Source organism: Acinonyx jubatus, chromosome E1 (assembly GCF_027475565.1).
Source record: "Acinonyx jubatus isolate Ajub_Pintada_27869175 chromosome E1, VMU_Ajub_asm_v1.0, whole genome shotgun sequence".
Taxonomy (NCBI): Eukaryota; Metazoa; Chordata; class Mammalia; order Carnivora; family Felidae; genus Acinonyx; species Acinonyx jubatus.
The window spans coordinates 9,639,857-9,658,328 of NC_069397.1; the positions used below are offsets into that span (position 1 = coordinate 9,639,857).

General features: G+C 44.9%; 1 protein-coding gene and 1 non-coding gene across 11 annotated transcripts in view; one reads left to right on the top strand and one right to left on the bottom strand.

The window, feature by feature from the left end:
• SPECC1 (sperm antigen with calponin homology and coiled-coil domains 1) overlaps nt 1-18,472 on the bottom strand; it is a 336,294-nt gene that overhangs the window by 78,153 nt on the left and 239,669 nt on the right. Inside the window, exon 13 of one of the 10 annotated variants that reach the window (XM_027047513.2) lies at nt 9,578-11,112. The exons of the other annotated variants lie outside the window; for them this stretch is intronic. Within the exon in view, the coding sequence (XP_026903314.2) occupies nt 11,002-11,112 (111 nt within the window). The 3' untranslated portion in view covers nt 9,578-11,001. Of the gene's footprint in view, nt 1-9,577; nt 11,113-18,472 lie in introns of those variants that run through there. 10 annotated transcript variants of the gene reach the window in all.
• Nucleotides 7,374-7,476, top strand: LOC113596015 (U6 spliceosomal RNA). Its single transcript, XR_003416720.1, has one exon. It is a non-coding gene; the product is annotated as a U6 spliceosomal RNA (small nuclear RNA).

The following is an 18,472-nucleotide window of genomic DNA, read 5'->3' on the forward strand; positions in this document are numbered from 1 at the left end:
TCAAAAGAATAACTAAGAGGAAAAGCGGAAAATGATCAACAAGGCATTCTAAAAATAACAAGGTATACCATCCATTACTTTCCTTGTTATCTATTCCTGAATAAAATTGACTATGATAACCAGAAGTTAGTAACGGAAAGAGAACATACAGAGGATTCTGGGGGTGCTGGCAATGCTATGTTTCAGGACCTGAATGCTGATTATACGGGTATCTTCATTTCACGAAATTTCATTGCACTATACTCTTGTACATTCTATCTCAGTAAGAAAGGGAGGGAAGGAGAAAGACCGACTCTGATCATCTTAAGGGACTGACTTGTGGCTGTTAAAAAGAAGTACACTTTCTGGGTTTTATCTACTATAAGATTTACTGAGGGGGGGGAAAAAGCAGAGCAAAAACCCAAAGACACGTACTGATTATTTCCCCAGGGGAAATGGTTAATTACACATTGCAAATTAACTTTCTCTGGGATATAAATACCTTAGAGATATTTCTGAGAAGAAGAGAATTCTGGGGAAAGGAAATCTCAGATAGAGAGATAGGAAGAGATATAGATAGACAGATACAGATATAAAAAGTAACAATCCAAGCATCTCCAAAATAAGTTTCTATGAACGCTCAGAAAAAAATTTTGTAAGATACACAATTTTGTCCTCGGCACAGCAAAAGTCATTTGAGAAAAGTGAATACCCTGGAGAGTATTTACATGGGACTATCCAAGAATATTCCGAAGGCTGAGACCACAGACAAAGTTCTATGCGGAGGCAGCACTCTTAAATTACACAGTGGGACAAAATCCAACAATCTATATCATTTGCTTCTAGAAGGTTCTGTCATTTGCCTTTTGTTGCCTGGCAACCCCAACGTTTGGTGAAAACATCCACCACTGGAGGGGGAAGCTGGGAGCACACAATGAAACGGGTCCCACGCTCGACCCCACAGGGGCCACGACAGGACCTCATTCCCACTGCTCCGGCATCTCTTCTGGGGCTTTGTAGATTCCTCCACGAGATTTCTATGAATGGGGTGACTCCGTGTGCACTGAATAGAAAAGTTTAAAAAATTTAAAAAGACAAAAAACCCTGCAAAGCTCCCAGGAAGAAGGCAGAGGCCCGATTAGGAAACGCAGCCTGCTGGAATGTAGGAAGCCGGCAGAGTAGAAGAATCCTGAGTGCGCACCTCCTCACGTGGACACATCAAGGCTGCAACTACACACGTAGCGACTCCCTCTGGAAACGGCCTCAAAACCAACAGAACAGCTCTTCCGCAGCTAAAGATGAAAGAAAAAGCCACATCGAGAAGGGTAGGAGGGGCAGAGACACGGTCGGGAACCAACCCCCCCCCACCCCATGCAGTGACCCCCAGTGGAAGGGCTGTCACAGGCATGGAGGTCGGTCCTCTCTGAGGAGCGAGGGGATCAAGCCCCACGTTGGGTATTCCCCCATAAGATGAACTCCCATAAGATCCCGGCTTTGAAAATCAGTGGGACTTAAATCTGGGAGAGCCTGAGGGCTACAGGAAATGGAGACTCTGCTCTTAAGGGGTCAGTGCACTGTTACCACTGGATTGCAGACCCAGCACAGAGGCAGCAGTTTTTGAAAAGCACCTGGCTTATAGTGGAAGGGGGTTTACTGATTTTAAAAATGTCTGCCAGAGGAGCAGAGATGTGTAGGAACTTTCTCTGATAATGGAGGTGTGCTGGCAGGCGCCATTTTTCTTGCCTTCCTTCAGCCTAGCTGGCCCTAGGCTGGGGACAGCCAGCTCTGATACTCCCCATCTACTTTGCTAGCACTGCTTGCCCAGCCCTGTGTTGCCCTGCAGACCCACACACCCAGCCCACTCCCTCTGGCAGGTACCCCTCCAAAGTGGCTCCCGCCCTGCCAACACCTGGTGGGCAGTCCCAGCTGGGACCCATGCCCCTCCTGACTCATGCCCTGGGGCAGAGGGGCAGCCCGCCCACTAGCAGGCCTGTAACTGTCGTGGTGGGGCCTCTTGGCCAGCTGTGCTGGGGGCAGCCCGGTCCACCAGCAGCTGAGACAGGAGGGCTAATGATCTGGACACAGGATAGTGCCAATTGTCCAAACTGAGCATTAAAAAAAAAAAAAAGAATAAAACAAAAGGGGGTAAGTTAAGAAATCTCTGGGACAACATTAAGCATACTAATATCTGAATTACAGGGGTCCTAGAAGAAGAAAGAGAAAGGGTCAGACGACTTATTCGAAGACAAAACTTCGAACCTTCCAAGGTTAGCTTCCCTAACCTTGGGAAGGATATGGACATCCGGGTCCTGGAATCACAGAGAGCCTCCAAAACGGTGAATCCCAGGAAGTTCACACCAAGACACGTAATGATGAAAACAGCTAAACTTAAAGAAAAAGAGAATCTTAAGGCAGCAAGGAAAAAAGCAGTTACATCTGGGAAAAATCCCGTTCAGTAATTTGAACCAGGCTGGAAGGGAGAGGCAGGACATATTCAAAGTGCCGAAAGGAAAAAAACCTATGACCAAGGATTCCCTACTTGCAAAGTTATCGTTCAGAAGCGAGGGAGAGATGGAGTTTCCCAGACAGACAAACAAAAGCTAAGGAGTTCATCACCACTAAATCAGCCTTACATGAAATGTTACATGGACCTCTTTAAGCAGAAAATAAGGCTATGACTAACTAGAAGTAAGAAAATTATGAAAGTGAAACGTTCTGTTCAAAACCCGCTGTGCCCCGCCCCAAGCCACACTTTTACAGACAAATTCACAGGAGTCTGCACTTGGCCCTAACTCTGTTTTTCTAGGTCACGGCACCCTCCATTCTCAGAAATTAGACCCCAACTACAAAACAGATTCTTTTCCAGCCTGGCCACAACCCACATCCCATACGAGCCCCGGACAGAGCCCCTCGAGACACCTGCTGCTCTACCTGGCCAAGAGTCGACCCCCTCAGCATACCCCCCATGGGTGAAGCTACAACCCTCTCACATTCTTAAAAGAAAAATCTGGGGGCACCTGGGTGGCTCAGTTGGTTAAGCGTTCGACTCTTGATTTCAGCTCAGGTCATGATTGCACGGTCCCCCTGAGTCAGGCTCTGAGCTGACAGTGTGGAGCCTGCTTGGGATTGTCCCTCTCCCCTCTCTCTCTGCCCCTCCCCTGTTTTCAGTCTCTCTCTCAAAATAAATAAATAAACATTTAAAAAAAAAAAAACCTGGGGCACCTGAGTGGCTCAGTCGGTTGAGCCTCTGACTTCAGCTCAGGTCATGATCTCGCAGCGGGTTCGAGCCCCGCTTCGGGCTCTGTGCTGACAGCTCAGAGCCTGAAGCCTGCTTTGGATTCTGCCCCTCCCCCACTCATGCTCTGTCTCTCTTTCTCTCTCTCTCTCTCTCTCTCTCTCTCAAAAATAAATAAACATTAAAAAAAAAAACCCAATGGCATTTTCCACAGAACTAGAATAATCTGAAAATTTGTATGGAACCACAAAAGACTCTGGATAGCCAAAGTTATCTTGAGAAGGAAGAACAAAAATGGGGATTATCACTATCCCGGATTTCAAGATATACTATAAACCTGTAGTGATCAAAACAGTATGGTACAGGCACATAAGCAGACATGTAGATCAATGGAACAGACTAAAGAGCCCGGAAATAATCCCATGCTTATATGGTCAGTCTACAACAAAGAAGGCGAGAATATACAACCGGGAAAAGACAGTCTGTTTAATACGTGGTGCTGGGAAAACTGGACAGCTACATGCAAAAGAATGAAACTGGACCACTTTCTTACACCATACGCAACAATAAACTCCATAAACTCAAGACTTGAAACCATTAAACTCCTAAAAGAAAATAGGCAATAAACTCTTCAACATCAGACTTGGCAATATTTTTTTTTTTTTTTGCATCTATCTCCTCAGGGAAGGGCAACAAAAGCAAAAATAAACGACGGGACTGCATCAAACTAAAAAGTTTTTGCACCACAGTTTTGCACTTCACTAAAAAGTGAAGGAATTCATTAACAAAATGAAAAGGCAGCCTACTGACTGGGAGAAGATATTCGCAAATGACATACCTGATAAGAGGTTAATATGCAAAGTATATAAAGAACTCCTATAATTCAACACCAAACCAAACCAAACAAACAAACACCAAGCGATCCAATTAAAAAATGGGCAGAAGACCTGAACGGGTGTTTTTCTAAAGAAGACGTGAAACCATGCAGATGGTCCACAGATACATGAAAAGATGGCCAACATCACTCATCATCAGGGAAATGCAAATCAAAATCACAAGGAGATACCACCTACATCTGTCAGAATGGCAAACATTAACAACTCAGGCAACAACAGATGTTGGCGAGGATGCGGAGAGAGAGGATCTCTTTTGCATTGCTGGTGGGAATGTAAATTGGTACAGCCACTAAAAAAATAAAGTGTGGAGGTTCCTCAAAAAATTAAGAATGGAAATACCACATGATCCAGTGATTCTACTTCTGGGTATATACCCAAAGAGAATAAAAACCCCAATTTCAAAGTACATATGTGCTGCTATATTTATTGCATTATTTACAATAGCCAAGATATAGAAGCAACCCAAGTGCCCACTGATTGGTGAATGGATGAAGAAGATGTCACACACACACACACACACACACACACACACGCACACACACACGCACACACACACACACGCACACTGGACTATCATTCAGCCGTAAGAAAGAATGAAATCTTGCTGTCTGTGACAACAAGAACCTGCAGGGCATGATGCTAAATGAAATAAGTCAGACAGAGTAAGACACACATCATGTGATTTCACTTACACGTGGGATATAAAAAAAACCAAAATGTAGGAACAAACAAAAACCCAGAAACAGACTCATAAACATAGAGAATAAACTGGTGGTTGCCCCTGTGGAAGGGGTGGGGAGATGGGCAAAATAGGTAAAGAGGATTAATAGGTGCAAACTTCCAGTTATAAAATAACAAAGTTAGGGGCGCCTGGGTGGCTCAGTCGGTTAAGCGTCTGACTTCAGCTCAGGTCGTGATCTCGTGGTCCATGAGTTCGAGCCCCGCGTCGGGCTCTGTGCTGACAGCTCAGAGCCTGGAGCCTGTTTCGGATTCTGTGTCTCTCTCTCTCTCTCTGATCCTCCCCTGCTCATGCTCTGTCTCTCTCTGTCTCAAAAATAAATAAAGGCTAAAAAAATTTTTTTTAATAAAAAAAAATAAAGTTACAGGGATGAAAAGTACAGCATTGGGAATACAGTCAATAATATCGTAATAATGCTGTACGGTGACAGATGGTAACACACTTATCGTGGTGAACATTTAGTAACGTATATACATGTTGAATCACTATGTTGTATGTCCGAAACTAATATAATATTGTATGTCAACTATAATTCCGTTAAACATTAAAAAGGAAAATGCAGTCTGTCCACTGCCACAGGAACTAGATGTCTTGGGCACACAGTGACCTAAATATCCTCATTCCTGGGACTTCTCTGAGACTCTTTTTTGACATGTCTTTATTGTCACAGCTGTAGAATCAGACCAAGTTTTTTTTGCGTGGGGGGAGGGGTGTAACAATTTATGGATCGTACAGAACAAAAGTTCATTTCTCACCATGGGTTTTGGGGTTCATTCCTTGCGCTGGGTAGATGTCTACACCCGTCCAGTTCTAGTATCCCTGTTCTGATCTCAGGCTATCTGGTAAACCTCAGCAGAAGGCCCCACATATGGACAGCACAGCCCACAGTCACGGACACATGGTGACTCACACAGAGAGCACTTGGGACCCTCCTCTGCACAGCTTTTTCCTTTCTGATGCCTCGTCCCCTAGAACATTGCTGTTTCAGCTGCCATTAGTGGCTGTCCCCCTCAGCATGGATCCCACCCCGGCTCCCCATACTGTGACATGGAAACTATTCCCAAGCAGAGGACTGGTGATCATGGAGGTCACCTCATGAGTTTCCCTTCTCTCGGACATTAGTTGTCTGGCGATAAGCTCCAGATGGCTACATTTCAAAGCTAAAATTAAACATTATTAGAATCTACATAAATAGGTTTATACCCTTGGGGGAAAGAAAGCCATGTAAGGCATAAAATGCAAAGAGTATAAAAGAAGGGACTGAGAAAACTGGTTATATAAAGTTTCTGCATAACAAAAATTATAAGCAATATAAATACATATATAGCAAACCACTGATATCTGGAATATATTCTTTTTAATTTTTTTTTAATGTGTGTTTATTCTTTGAGAGAGATAGACAGCATGAGCAGGGGAGGGGCCGAGAGAGAGGGAGACACAGAATCTGAAGCAGGTTCCAGGCTCCGAGCTGTCAGCACAGAGCCCGACGTGGGGCTTAAAGTCACGAACTACAAGATCATGACCTGAGCAGAAGTTGGATGCTTAACTGACTGAGCCACCCAGATGCCCCTGGAATATATTCTTATAATCAATAAGAGAAAACAAGTCAAGGAAAACTTGGCAGAGGAACGTATTGGTAATGCACTGAAGAGGAAATATAGTCAGAAACATCTGAAAAGGTGTTGCCTCACCAGAAAGTAAAAATAGTGAACTGTGTTCACTCATCAAATTGGCAAAAGTTAAAAAGATTTTTAATTCACAGAGTTAATGAAGATGTGGGGAAATGGGTGTTCCCCCATTGGCTGACGGGAATACGGATTGGCACAGGCTTTTGGGGGGGGGCAACTGGAAACATTTTTTTTTATAAAAATATGGGGCACCTGGGGGCGCCTGGGTGGCTCAGTCGGTTAAGCGTCCGACTTCAGCTCAGGTCATGATCTCACGGTTCGTGGGTTTGAGCCCCACGTCAGGCTCTGTGCTGACAGCCTGGAGCCTGGAGCCTGCTTCCGATTCTGTGTCTCCCTGTCTGTCTCTCTGCCCTTCACCCACTTGCATTCTGTCTCTGTCTCTCTCTAAAATAAATAAACACTAAAAAAAAAATTTCTTTAAAAAAAAATAAGGGGCGCCTGGGTGACTCAGTCAGTTAAGCGTCCGACTCTCGGTTTGGGCTCAGGTCATAATCCCGGGGTTGTGGTTTCAAGCCCCATGTTGGGCTCCGTGCTGAGCGTGGAGCCTGCTTGAGATTCTCTCTTCCTCTTTCTCTGCCCTCCCCTGCTCACATTCACTCATTCTCTCTCTCTCCAAAAATAAATAAATCAATAAATGATTTGACCGAGTAATTGCACATGTAGGTATCTATTCTAGAGAAAACAGTCATGCCATCTACCCAAAGACACACCTACAAAAAATGTTTACTCCAGCATTATTGTTCAGAATGGGGAACTGGAAATATCCCAGTTGTCCATCAATTAAGCTAAGCAAACTTTTTTTGCTTTTGAAACATTGTTATGAAAACCCATCTACAGTGCTGAAGCGGCCCAGATACTAAAACTGGAACAAGACAGACAATGTTAGTGTGGCCCCTGCCCCAGGATGACATATAGATTCATGAAGTGTTCCATATTTACAAACACCCTCCCCCCAAACCAACCTATAACTCAGTTTTCTAATCTGCAGGCATTCCTGTGAAGCTCATGGGAAAACGTCGATGTTCTGAGGGCTTTTTTTAAAAATGTTGATTATTGAATGAGAGAGAAAGAGGCAGAGAGAGAGGGAGAGAGAACAAGTGGGGGAGGGACAGAGAGGGAGGGAGACAAAATCTGAAGCAGGCTCCAGGCTCTGAACTGTCCGTGCAGGGCCCGAACTCACGAATGTTGAGATCGTGCCCTGAGTGGAAGTTGAATGCTTAACCAACTGAGCCACCCAGAAGCCCCGATGTTCTGGGTTTTGATGGGTCTGCTATATGCGATTTGTTCTAGATACTCGATGTTTCTCACTAGTTATCAGTGTCAAATGTCAATCTACAGGACTGGTCCTACGCTTTCCTCCACGGTCACTGGCACTGAGGTAATCTGGGAGGACAGGGAGTAACAAATGGAGAGAGTCAAAATCCAAAAAAGATTTCAATAGGCCAAATTAAGTGGGATGACATCTAGCTTAATTCCTCATCTTCTTTTTGTGTTTTCCAATTTTTCTACAGTGACCGTGTATTACTTTTGCAGTTAAGAAAAATAATACGTTATTAAAAATATTAATGACATCACTTATAGACAAAATAGGCCAATGCCAATTCCAAGGTAGTGAGTGAATAATAAGACTGCTAATAACTGTATGTTTCTATGCTGAACGGATCCAGAAGAAATCGTTTTTCCCCCAAAATGTTGGCTGTGTAGATGAAGGAAGGAAGATGCAATTAAGAACTTGCTAGAGGGGTGCCTGGATGACTCAGTCGGTTAAGCATCTGACTTCTGCTCAGGTCATAATCACATAGTTTGTGAGTCCAAGCCCTGCGTCTGGCTCTGAGAGGACAGCTCGGAGCCTGGAGCCTGCTTCGGATGCTGTGTCTCCCTCTCTCTCTTTCTGCCCCTCGCCTGCTCGTGCTCTGTCTCTCTCTCTCAAAAATAAATAAACATTAGGGGCGCCTGGTTGGCTCAGTCAGTTGAGTGTCTGACTTAGGCTCAGGTCATGATCTCACGGTCCCCGTGTTAGAGCCCCGCGTTGGGCTCTGTGCTGACAGCTCGGAGCCTGGAGCCTGCTTCGGATTCTGTGTCTCCCTCTCTCTCTGCCCTTCCCCTGTGCATGCTCTGTCTCTCTCTGTCTCAAAAATAAACAAAACATTTAAAACAAACAAACAAACAAACAAACAAACATTTTTAAAAAAGAACTTGCTAGAAAGGCAGTGTAGAGACCTTAAGTTTCTTTCTTTATGTGATAGATGAAAAGCAGCTACAGATTCCCTGAAATCTTCCAACTGAGAGGTGAGGTCTAATTCTTCTCCTCTTGAATCTTAATAATTTGCTTGAATGCAGAGGAAGTGCAAGGTGGGATCTGCAAGGTTAGGACACAAGAAGCCTTGAAGTTTTTCTGAGGACTCTCAGAACACTCTCTCCAGGAGTCCTGAGGCTCCTCTAGGGGGTAGAAGCCCAGGCCAAGGGCAGAGGCCCTAGACATGGTGCAGCAGGGAGGGGTCAGGCCTAAACTGCAGACACAGGAACAAGATGAACACTGCTGTATTTTAATCCACCAAATTTGGGGGGTAGTTACATAGCTGTAGATAACTCAGAACATCTGACGTTCGTTACTTCTTTTAAAACTGTTGCAAAGGGCAGAATGCAAACCAACCTTCCGTTTCTCAAGCAAATAACTTTGGGGGTTCCTTGGAACTCCTTTGCTCTTTTGATCCTGTTCATATTATTGCTTTAATCACTTACTCTCTTTTAGATGGCTAATCATCTCCCAAACCAAGGGTGAAAGCTTTTGCTTGCCTTTAAGATTTAAAAAATGTGACCCCACTCCAGGTAGTCAACTAAATATCTTTTATACTTTTTTTTAAAGTTTATTTTTGACAGACACAGAGAGAGAGAGAGAGAGAGAGAGAGAGAGAGAGAGGGAGAGAGAGAGAGAGAGAGTGAGTGAGAGCTAGGGAGGGCAGAGAGAGAGGGAGACACAGAATCTGAAGCAGGCTCCAGGCTCTGAGCTGTCAGCACAGAGCCCGACACGGGGCTCGAACTCACGGATCGTGAGATCATGACCTGGGCCGAAGTCGGATGCTTAACCGACTGAGCCACCCAGGCGCCCCTCTTTTATACTCTTAAACATGGGTCTGTTCCACATTCAGGTCTGTTTCCACTGTTTGTGTTATCTGTTCTGGAATGCCTATGATGGCTGAAAGTGGGTTATGAAGCAGGGACCACTTCTAATCAGGTTGGGCAACCATGCCTTCATCATTACTTTCTCAGAAATTTCTTGGCTGTTCTTACTCGTTTATTCTTCTGGGTGAGTTTTTAATTATTTTACATTCAAGAATAAAGAAATGCTGTGGGATTTTACTTGGAACTGAATTACATTTAGAGGAACAGTTTACTTTTTTAAATGATTCTTCCCCCTCTTTATTCCTGTGGAAGGAATTGAGGGTTCGAGACTTGGAAAAGAACAGATCAAAACCGCAAACCTAGGAAGGACTGCACTTTGGTTTACGGGGTGAGGATCAAATGAGTAAGTTACAAGGGACAACGTCAGCAGAAACATCCTCTGCCGAGTCCTCAGAGAACGATGCGTAGGTAGATACCACACAACCTCTCTCCGGAGGCAGAATCAAAAGGATGTTGAGATCAGAAGAGTGGCTGGAGCTACATCTTTCTTACTTCCTGCTTTGCTTCCTCCTTCTTCATTTAAGCAAACACCCCATGACGTTTCCTTCTTGAGGTTCTCTGCCCTGGGCCTGGCGACACTTGGTTGAGTTTCACGGCAGGTGTCCTGCCAGCCATCTCGTTGGGTCCACGCCCATGCCAACACTCCATTCCTGGTCCACCCAGCGGCTCAAGCAGCAGGGCTGGTGTCCCACGGCCAACGCGGTCAAAGGAAGATGAAATACACTGGCTCAGCATGGGAACTTGGGTTCTTGCACAACTTCTGTGAGCAGATCTTCTCTCGACCCCTCAGCTTGGTTCCCAAACGATTCTCTGCCATGGTCTATTCCCCAGGCCCAGACCAGGTTCCAGATGTTCGGAGAAACACCTTTCTAGAGTTTTCTTCCCCTCCTTTCCTCTCTTGCCTTTCGGTTGAGTCGGTTACCTCATCTTAATTAACTTCACGTGTCCTTTTAGCTTACTCTTTCTGAAAAAGATGGTAATTGCGGCGCTGCTGGTTCCGTTCATCCTAGAATGCCCAATGACCCACTTTTCAGGCTCAGTATTCTGTTAGCACTCTAAAGCCCCTCCTTCTCCTACCTGAGAGCTTATCTAGCTTATTTCGCCAAGGAAATGGTAGAAGACCTTCTTATGAACCACCCGCATTCATGGGTCAACTCTTAAGGTGCTCTAAAGTGTGTAAGTACAGCCAGCAAATGTTCATCGAGCCCCGCTACGTGTAAGCGCTGAGAGACAGACAAACATAATGAGGCGTGGTCCCTGGTCCCGAATGGTTCACCACAATCAGTGGAGCAGGCAGGGCGAGGCAAGCGGTGAGTCTGGGCTGCGGAGGAGGCCTGATGTGGTCTGGGCTGCAGAGAGTGAACAGGTCATACGCAGGACTCCCACGGAGTTCTGAGAACACAGGAGACACAGGTCTGTTTTGTTTTCTGTTTTTTTGAGCTGATACTCAGACTGAATGAGCCCTGGCAAACCAAAACGTGCATGACTCAAAAGAACAAATCCAAACTCGGACCGGCTCCTAGGCCTGGCTCTCTCTCTGTCACAAAAGCAGCTATGTGACTGTGACTTTAGACAAATGACTTTTCTGGCTTCTGGTTTCCTCATCTTTCCAGCGAACTGGTTAGATCCTAACGGTGGTTGTGAAATGATCATCAGCTGTGGGACCTGCTGTTCTAGCTAAAGCTTTCTGTGGAAGGTTTTTATAAAGGTAGAGAGTGAACGCTGTAAGACTATAGACAATTTCTTACCAGCTCCTTTTGTGTCCTTCTGTGAATATCCTATCTTGCACTGTCCAATACAATAGCCACTAGTCACATGTGGCTAAATTGGTTAAAATTGAATAAAGTTTTTTTTTAAAAAAAAATGTTTATTTGTGAGAGAGAGAAAGAGAGAGAAAGGAGAGAGAGAGAGAGGGGGAGAGCGAGCACGCCGGAGAGGCAGAGAGAGGCAGACAGAGGATCCACTGTCTCTGCACTGACAGCAGAGAGCCCGACGCGGGGTTCAAACTCACAAACTGCCAGATCATGACCTGAGCTGACGTCCTGACAACCTGAGCCGTCCTGACGACCTGAGCCGAGCTTAACTGACTGAGCCACCCAGGCACCCCAAAATGGAATAAAACTTAAAATTCAGTGTCTCAGTCACATTAGCCACCTTTCAATTGCTCAAGATCCACAAGTGGCTGGCCAGTGACTACTGTATTGGACGGTGCAGGTCTAGAACCTTCTCACCGTCACAGAAAGTTCTATCGGACAGCACTGGGCTGCACTTACACAAACGTGTATATGTATCTCCCCCTTTTTATGCAAAGGGTAGCATGTGATGCACATCGTTCTGTACCCACTTACTAAAGCCTGTAGACAGAGGCCCTTTCACGACACGTGTAGAAACAGTTACAGTGCAGAGACGGAGAGATCGGATTCTGAAGCCCGGAGCCCCGTCACTGAGGAGCTGTGTGACCGTGCGCAATTACTTAAGCTCTCTGTGTTTTAGTTTCTGTAACCTTAAAGTGGATGTGGAAAAGGAATACCTTACAGGATTCTAGTCAAGGTTAAATACACAAACAACACGGGAAGCACTTATAAGAATGTCTGCTTCATGGTAACTATTTAGTAAAGAGCTTGCTTTTCATCACTATTAACTATTCAATATGGGTCTGTCATATGGATGGATACGACAGTCTGTTTTAAGTTGTTTCTGGTCTTTTGTTATTATTCTGCACAGACGTGGAATAAATTATGACGGATTCTGCCCAATCGCTCTGAGAGAGATCCTTCCACTTTATGCTTCCTGCACCTCACAACGTGTGAGTGACTACGTCCCTACACATTCATCAGAGTCCACAAAGTTTCGGAGAACAACATGATTTTGTCCACACTCTGATGCCCTAGCACTCCAAATAGAGTATTTTTAGTAAGGAAGAACTTTTTAAAAAAAAAAAAAAAAAAAAAGGGAAACAGCACTTCCGTATTTTTGGATGTGCTTACTAAGAAAATACTACGTAATAACTAAACGATTTGTTCTAAGGAATTCTGTTCCACGATCAAGTTTAATTTATACTAGCAATCTTCACCCCTTATTCCCAGAAAGACTGAATTCAGCCTCTAACATCATAAGCTTCTGTGGCTAGACTATTTCTTTTTCCCAGCTGAACATTTCATAAATAAGAGAACGGAAAAAATACTCAGTGCAGATTCGCTTGGGACTGTTATTATCTAAATAGACTTCCATGCCGTCCTGGGGGATCGAGAGTTGGAACAGCGGCAAACAGCAAGGCCTCGTCTCTCTTAATGATGGCAAGATAATGGCTTTTGGTGTTGGATGGTGCTGGGCTATAATACCAGCTGCTGGCGTATTTGATCTGCAGAGGCCCTGGGGCAGGACAAACGATCCACAGGGAGGAGAAGGGACAAAGGCACTTTAAATCAACCTCAATCCACAGCAGGAGGAAGCTTTTTTTTTTTTTTTTAATGTTTATTCATTTTTGAGAGAGAGAGAGAGAAACAGACAGGGCTGAGTGGGGGAGAGGCAGAGAGCTGGGGAGACACAGAATCCGAAGCAGGCTCCAGGCTCCTAGCTGTCAGCACAGAGCCCAACAAGGGGCTCGAACCCACAAACCACAAGATCATGACCTGAGCCCAAGTCGGACGGATGCTCAACTCACCGAGCCACCCAGGTGCTCCTAGAGGAAACGTTCTTATAGCATTTTATTTTGAAAATCACGCTTTTACTTTTACTTTCTGAAGCCGGCAGGACATCCAACATTTCTATTCGAATTAAAAAAAAATGTGCGAGCTGGCAATGTTTGACTGCAGATGCTTCCTTCAAAGGATCCTATACAACCAGAAGGCTCAGCTAACTCATGTCAAGAGCGCTTCACTGGAGTGTAATGCTGTCTCTGAAAGCCCACCTGTATCTCACAGGAATTCAGCAGGTTGGAGCTGGCAGGATGTGGGTCTCTCAGCCTGCAGGGTGGCCGAGCTGAGCCCTACGCTTGGGTTTTTGGGCTTCCGGGTGCACCTTGCAGCCAGGCCTCTGAGCAGTGGCCACTCCCCTCACGGGCATGTGCGTCTCTGCTCTCCCTCCCGACCCACACCCACCCAGCCTCCACTCCAACCGTCCCCCAACCCCCTACCCTCCATCTCTAGTCCTTCAACATGGACCTTTTTGACTTACGGAGCTCGGCAGCCCAAGCCCCTGGTGACCAAAACACGCTTTCCTTTTTCCTCAGTGACACAGAGGATTTAAACTCCCGGTTTCTGGTATGGGGGATGGGGTGGACGACATTCCAGACGTCTGAGAAAAGGGAGGGAAAACAAAACAGCTAAATATTCATGTTGATTCAGGCTGATCCTGGGGCACCTGGGTGTCTCAGTCAGTTAAGCATCCGACCCTTGGTGTCCGCTCAGGTCATGATCTCATGGGTCGTGAGTTCGAGCCATGCATTGGGCTCTGGGCTGACAATGCGGAGCCTGCTTGGGATATTCTCTCTCTCTCTCTCTCTCTCTCTCTCTCTCTCTCTCTCATTCTCTCTGCCCCTGCTCTCTCTCTCACAAATACACGGTAAAAATAAAAATAAAAATAAAAATACACATATAAAAAAAAGAAAAGGCCAATCCTCCCACACACATGGGTCTCATTCAGTCAGCTGCAGGGCCATTAAAGGGTGGCAAGGGTCTCCCAGAGCTGTGATTCTGGGAGACTGATGTACTCCTGCTGTGAGTTCACCCACGCGGAAGATGGATGGATGCAAACGCAGGATGAATGACCTACGTTACAACACGGATGAACCTCGAGGGCATTATGTAAGGTGAAATGTTAATTTCAGACCCAGAAGAACAGAGGCTGGATGACTGCGCGCCTGTGAGGTACCGCTCGTGGGCAAACGCACGGAGACAGAAAGTAGAACAGAGCTTACCAGGGGCTGGGGGACGGGGAATTCGTATTTAATTGTGCAGGGATTCAGCTGGGGAAGATGAACAAGTTCTGTGGATGGACGGTGACAATGGCTGCATGACAATGTCCAACGCGCTGCGGCCACTTAAAAATGGTTAAAATGGCAAATTTCCTGTGATGCATATTTTACCACAAAAAGAGGTCAAGGATGACAGGAATGACAAAAGAACAGAGGGGACAGATTGCTCACTGCCCATCTTCCCACAAACACCAATAAAAGCAGTTAAGTGGATTCCATTGGACAACAGTGAATCTTCCCCCTGTAATTAAAGAGTACTTTCAGAACTATCCTGTTTTACTTAGCAAATTGCTAGGTAACGAGCCCAGTGTGAGTGAAAAGTTCCCAGTATTCCTTCAAATCCCTGTTTGGTGGTTCTGCTTGGCTGTGCTGTCATCATTTTGTCCCAGGGAACCCCAGTGCTGTGGGAAAGGGGGCTCTGCCCATCTTGCAGAAGCCGCACGGCCCGAACTGGTGCTTATGTGACAGGAAATCTGACACTGTCAGGTGGGCTCTCTCCTCACCCCCACTTTCTAAAAAAAAAATTTTTTTAATGTTTGTTTATTTTTGACAGAGAGAGACAGACAGAGCATGGGTGGGGGGAGGGGCAGAGAGAGAGGGAGACACAGAATCCGAAGCAGGCTCCAGGCTCCGAGCTGTCAGCACAGAGCCCGACATGGGGCTCGAACTCATGAACTGTGAGATCATGACTTGAGCCAAAGTCAGACGCTCACCCAACTGAGCCACCCAAGCGCCCCTTAGCGTTAATTTTCACATGATTACCAGAATAAGCTACTCAGATTCTCAGGCCTTTTTCCACCTTTTCAACCCGCACACCTTAGGACACATGTGACTAGGTGACTGCAAATCGGGAGAAAGAAATCCAGTAGGAAAAGTATACTGAAAACGTAAGGTAACAAGAATAAGAATAAATACATACTAGTAAGCCACAAGAAAAGGAGAATGGGCTAAATGTCTCTATTAGAGGAATTTTCAAATTACGTATAAAGCTACTAAGAAATACACTTAAAGCACGTGGATAAGAAAGATCGACAACAAAGGAATTACAAGACACCAGGCAAATAAAAGCTGAGCAGAAACGGGAAGAGTATATGATTACCATAAACTGAAAACCTTTAGGTCAGAAGGTTTAACTGAAATAAAAGATAAACAGATTAAGAAGATACAAGAGTAAAAAAAAAAGATACAAGAGTGATGAACCCTTAGTCTGGTATCCAAGTATCTAATGTAAGAACTCTTAAAAGTCAAAGATTTTGACAAAAACTATATTGGAGTAAGAGCACAGCTCATTTAGAATTCAACAAATCAGTGCTGGACAGTGAAGGATAGTCTCCAGTGCCCACAGCTCCAGCCCATTTACAAGGTCCCCCTCAGAACAAGTAGGGAGACTCTACATTTATTTGTGCGACGAAAAGGTCCTCGTGGAGGGCTTTTACCAAAGGGAAAGAGCATTCAGTCCCAAGGAAAACCTAGGCCTCCACTTTTGGGGAACATGAGACTTACAACTTCTTTTTAAAAATTTTCTTTTAATGTTGATTTGGTTTTTGATAAAGACTGCAAGTGGGGGAGAAGCAGAGAGAGAGAGAGGGAGACACACAATCCCACCAGGTCCAGGCTCTCAGATGATGCGGAGCTCAAACCCACGAGCCGAGAGATGATGACCTGAGCTGACGTCGGACACTCAACCGGCTGAGCCACCCAAGCGCCCCTAGACTTGCAACTTCTAAATGAGAGGTTTCCCCAACTTGGACCCAACAAAATTTCAGAACACCCTGGGTTCTCATTTGTCAGAAGGAATGTCAGAGTCTTGTGTGGATCTGTCCTGTACTCCAGAGTATATTCCAGTTCCTTCTGGCTGAAAATTGTCACCAACCCTACTGGAGAAGGCAGAAAAATACCCACTGCATTTTTTGGCCATGTACAGGGTTTTAGTGCTCACTGACATCTTAACAAAAAACCAGATCTGATTAACATAAAACTTCATTTATAGTTAAGCCGGGCAACAACAAGCCAAAAGTCCCTTTATCAGTAACAGAGTATAAAAAGTATGAATGACCATAATTAAGCAGCAATTTCCCCCAGGAGTAATATACCATATTATATACCACATTCTACAACAAAGTTGGAATTTTGGCCCCAGGAATACAGGAATGTTTCCGCCACTAGGAAATCTGTTACATAATATAATACATTTATGTTAATTATATAAGTGGATTAAAAGAGAAAACACCTTATGTATTGCTCAACAAATGCCAAAAAGGAATTTGATACAATTCTTACCTATTTCTGGATTAAAAAAAAAAAAATCTCTGGGGCACGTGGGTGGCTCAGTCAGTTAGGCATCCAACTTCAGCTCAGGTCATGATCTCACGATCCATGAGTTCAAGTCCCCATCGGCCCCCATCGGGCTCTGTGCTGAGAGCTCAGAGCCTGGAGCCAGCTTCTGATTCTCCCATTCTCTCTGCCCCTCCCCCACTCATGCTCTGTCTCCCTCACTCTTAAAAATGAATAAATGTTAAAAAAACTAAGTAAAAAAAAAAAAAAACTCAGTAAACTCACAACAGAACTAAGCTTCCTTTAGCTGAGAGAGTATTTATTAGGTAACAATGCAAAAATATATTTAAAGGTGCAATACTACTGTCAATGGAAAATAAGACAAGAATATCCAACATCTTAATTTTAAAAAATTTTTAAAAAGTGGGGGGGGGGGGGGTGCCTTGGTGGCTTAGTCGGTTAAGCATCCAACTTCGGCTCAGGTCATAATCTTACCTTTCGTGAGTTGGAGCCCTGAGTCGGGCTCTGTGCTGACAGCTCAGAGCCTGGAGCCTGCTTCAGATTCTGTGTCTCCCTCTTTCTCTGCCCTCCCCCTGCTTGCACGCTCTCTCTCTCAACGATAAATAAACATTAAAAATTTAAAAAAAAATAAAAGAATTTGCAACAATGTGGATGGAACTGGAGGGTATTATGCTAAGCCAAAGAAGTCAGAGAAAGACAGATACCATATAATTTCACTCATATGTGGAATTTGAGAAATTCAACAGATGAACATAAGGGGAGAGAAGGAAAAATAAGATAAAAACAGAGAGGGAGGCAAACTATAAGACACACTTAAATACAGAGAACAAACTGAGGGCTGCTGGAGGGGATGTGGCTGGGGGGAGGGGTTAAATGAGGACATTAAGGAGGGCACTTTTTGGGATGAGCACGGGGTGTCATACGTAAGACATGAATCACAGGGATCTATTCCTGAAGGCAAGACTACATGGTATGTTAACTAACTTGGATTTATTTAAAAAAAAATTTTTTTTTTCAACGTTTATTTATTTTTGGGACAGAGAGAGACAGAGCATGAATGGGGGAGGGGCAGAGAGAGAGGGAGACACAGAATCGGAAACAGGCTCCAGGCTCTGAGCCATCAGCCCAGAGCCCGACGCGGGGCTCGAACTCACGGACCGCGAGATCGTGACCTGGCTGAAGTCGGACGCTTAACCGACTGCGCCACCCAGGCGCCCCTAACTAACTTGAATTTAAATAAAAAAATAAAAAAGATGCTAAGCCAAACGGCCATCCACTTAGAAAAAAAGTTACAGTGCTATCTAGTAAAACAAACACAAGCTTCAAAAGAAAAAAGATTTAAATGTTTAAAAACGATCTGGAGTTCCCTGTGACAGATAAAGGTTAATATTTTAATGTATAAAGAGCTCTGAGGGGCACCTGGGTGGCTCAGTCAGTTAAGCATCCGACTTCAGCTCAGATCGTGATCTCGGGGTTCGTGAG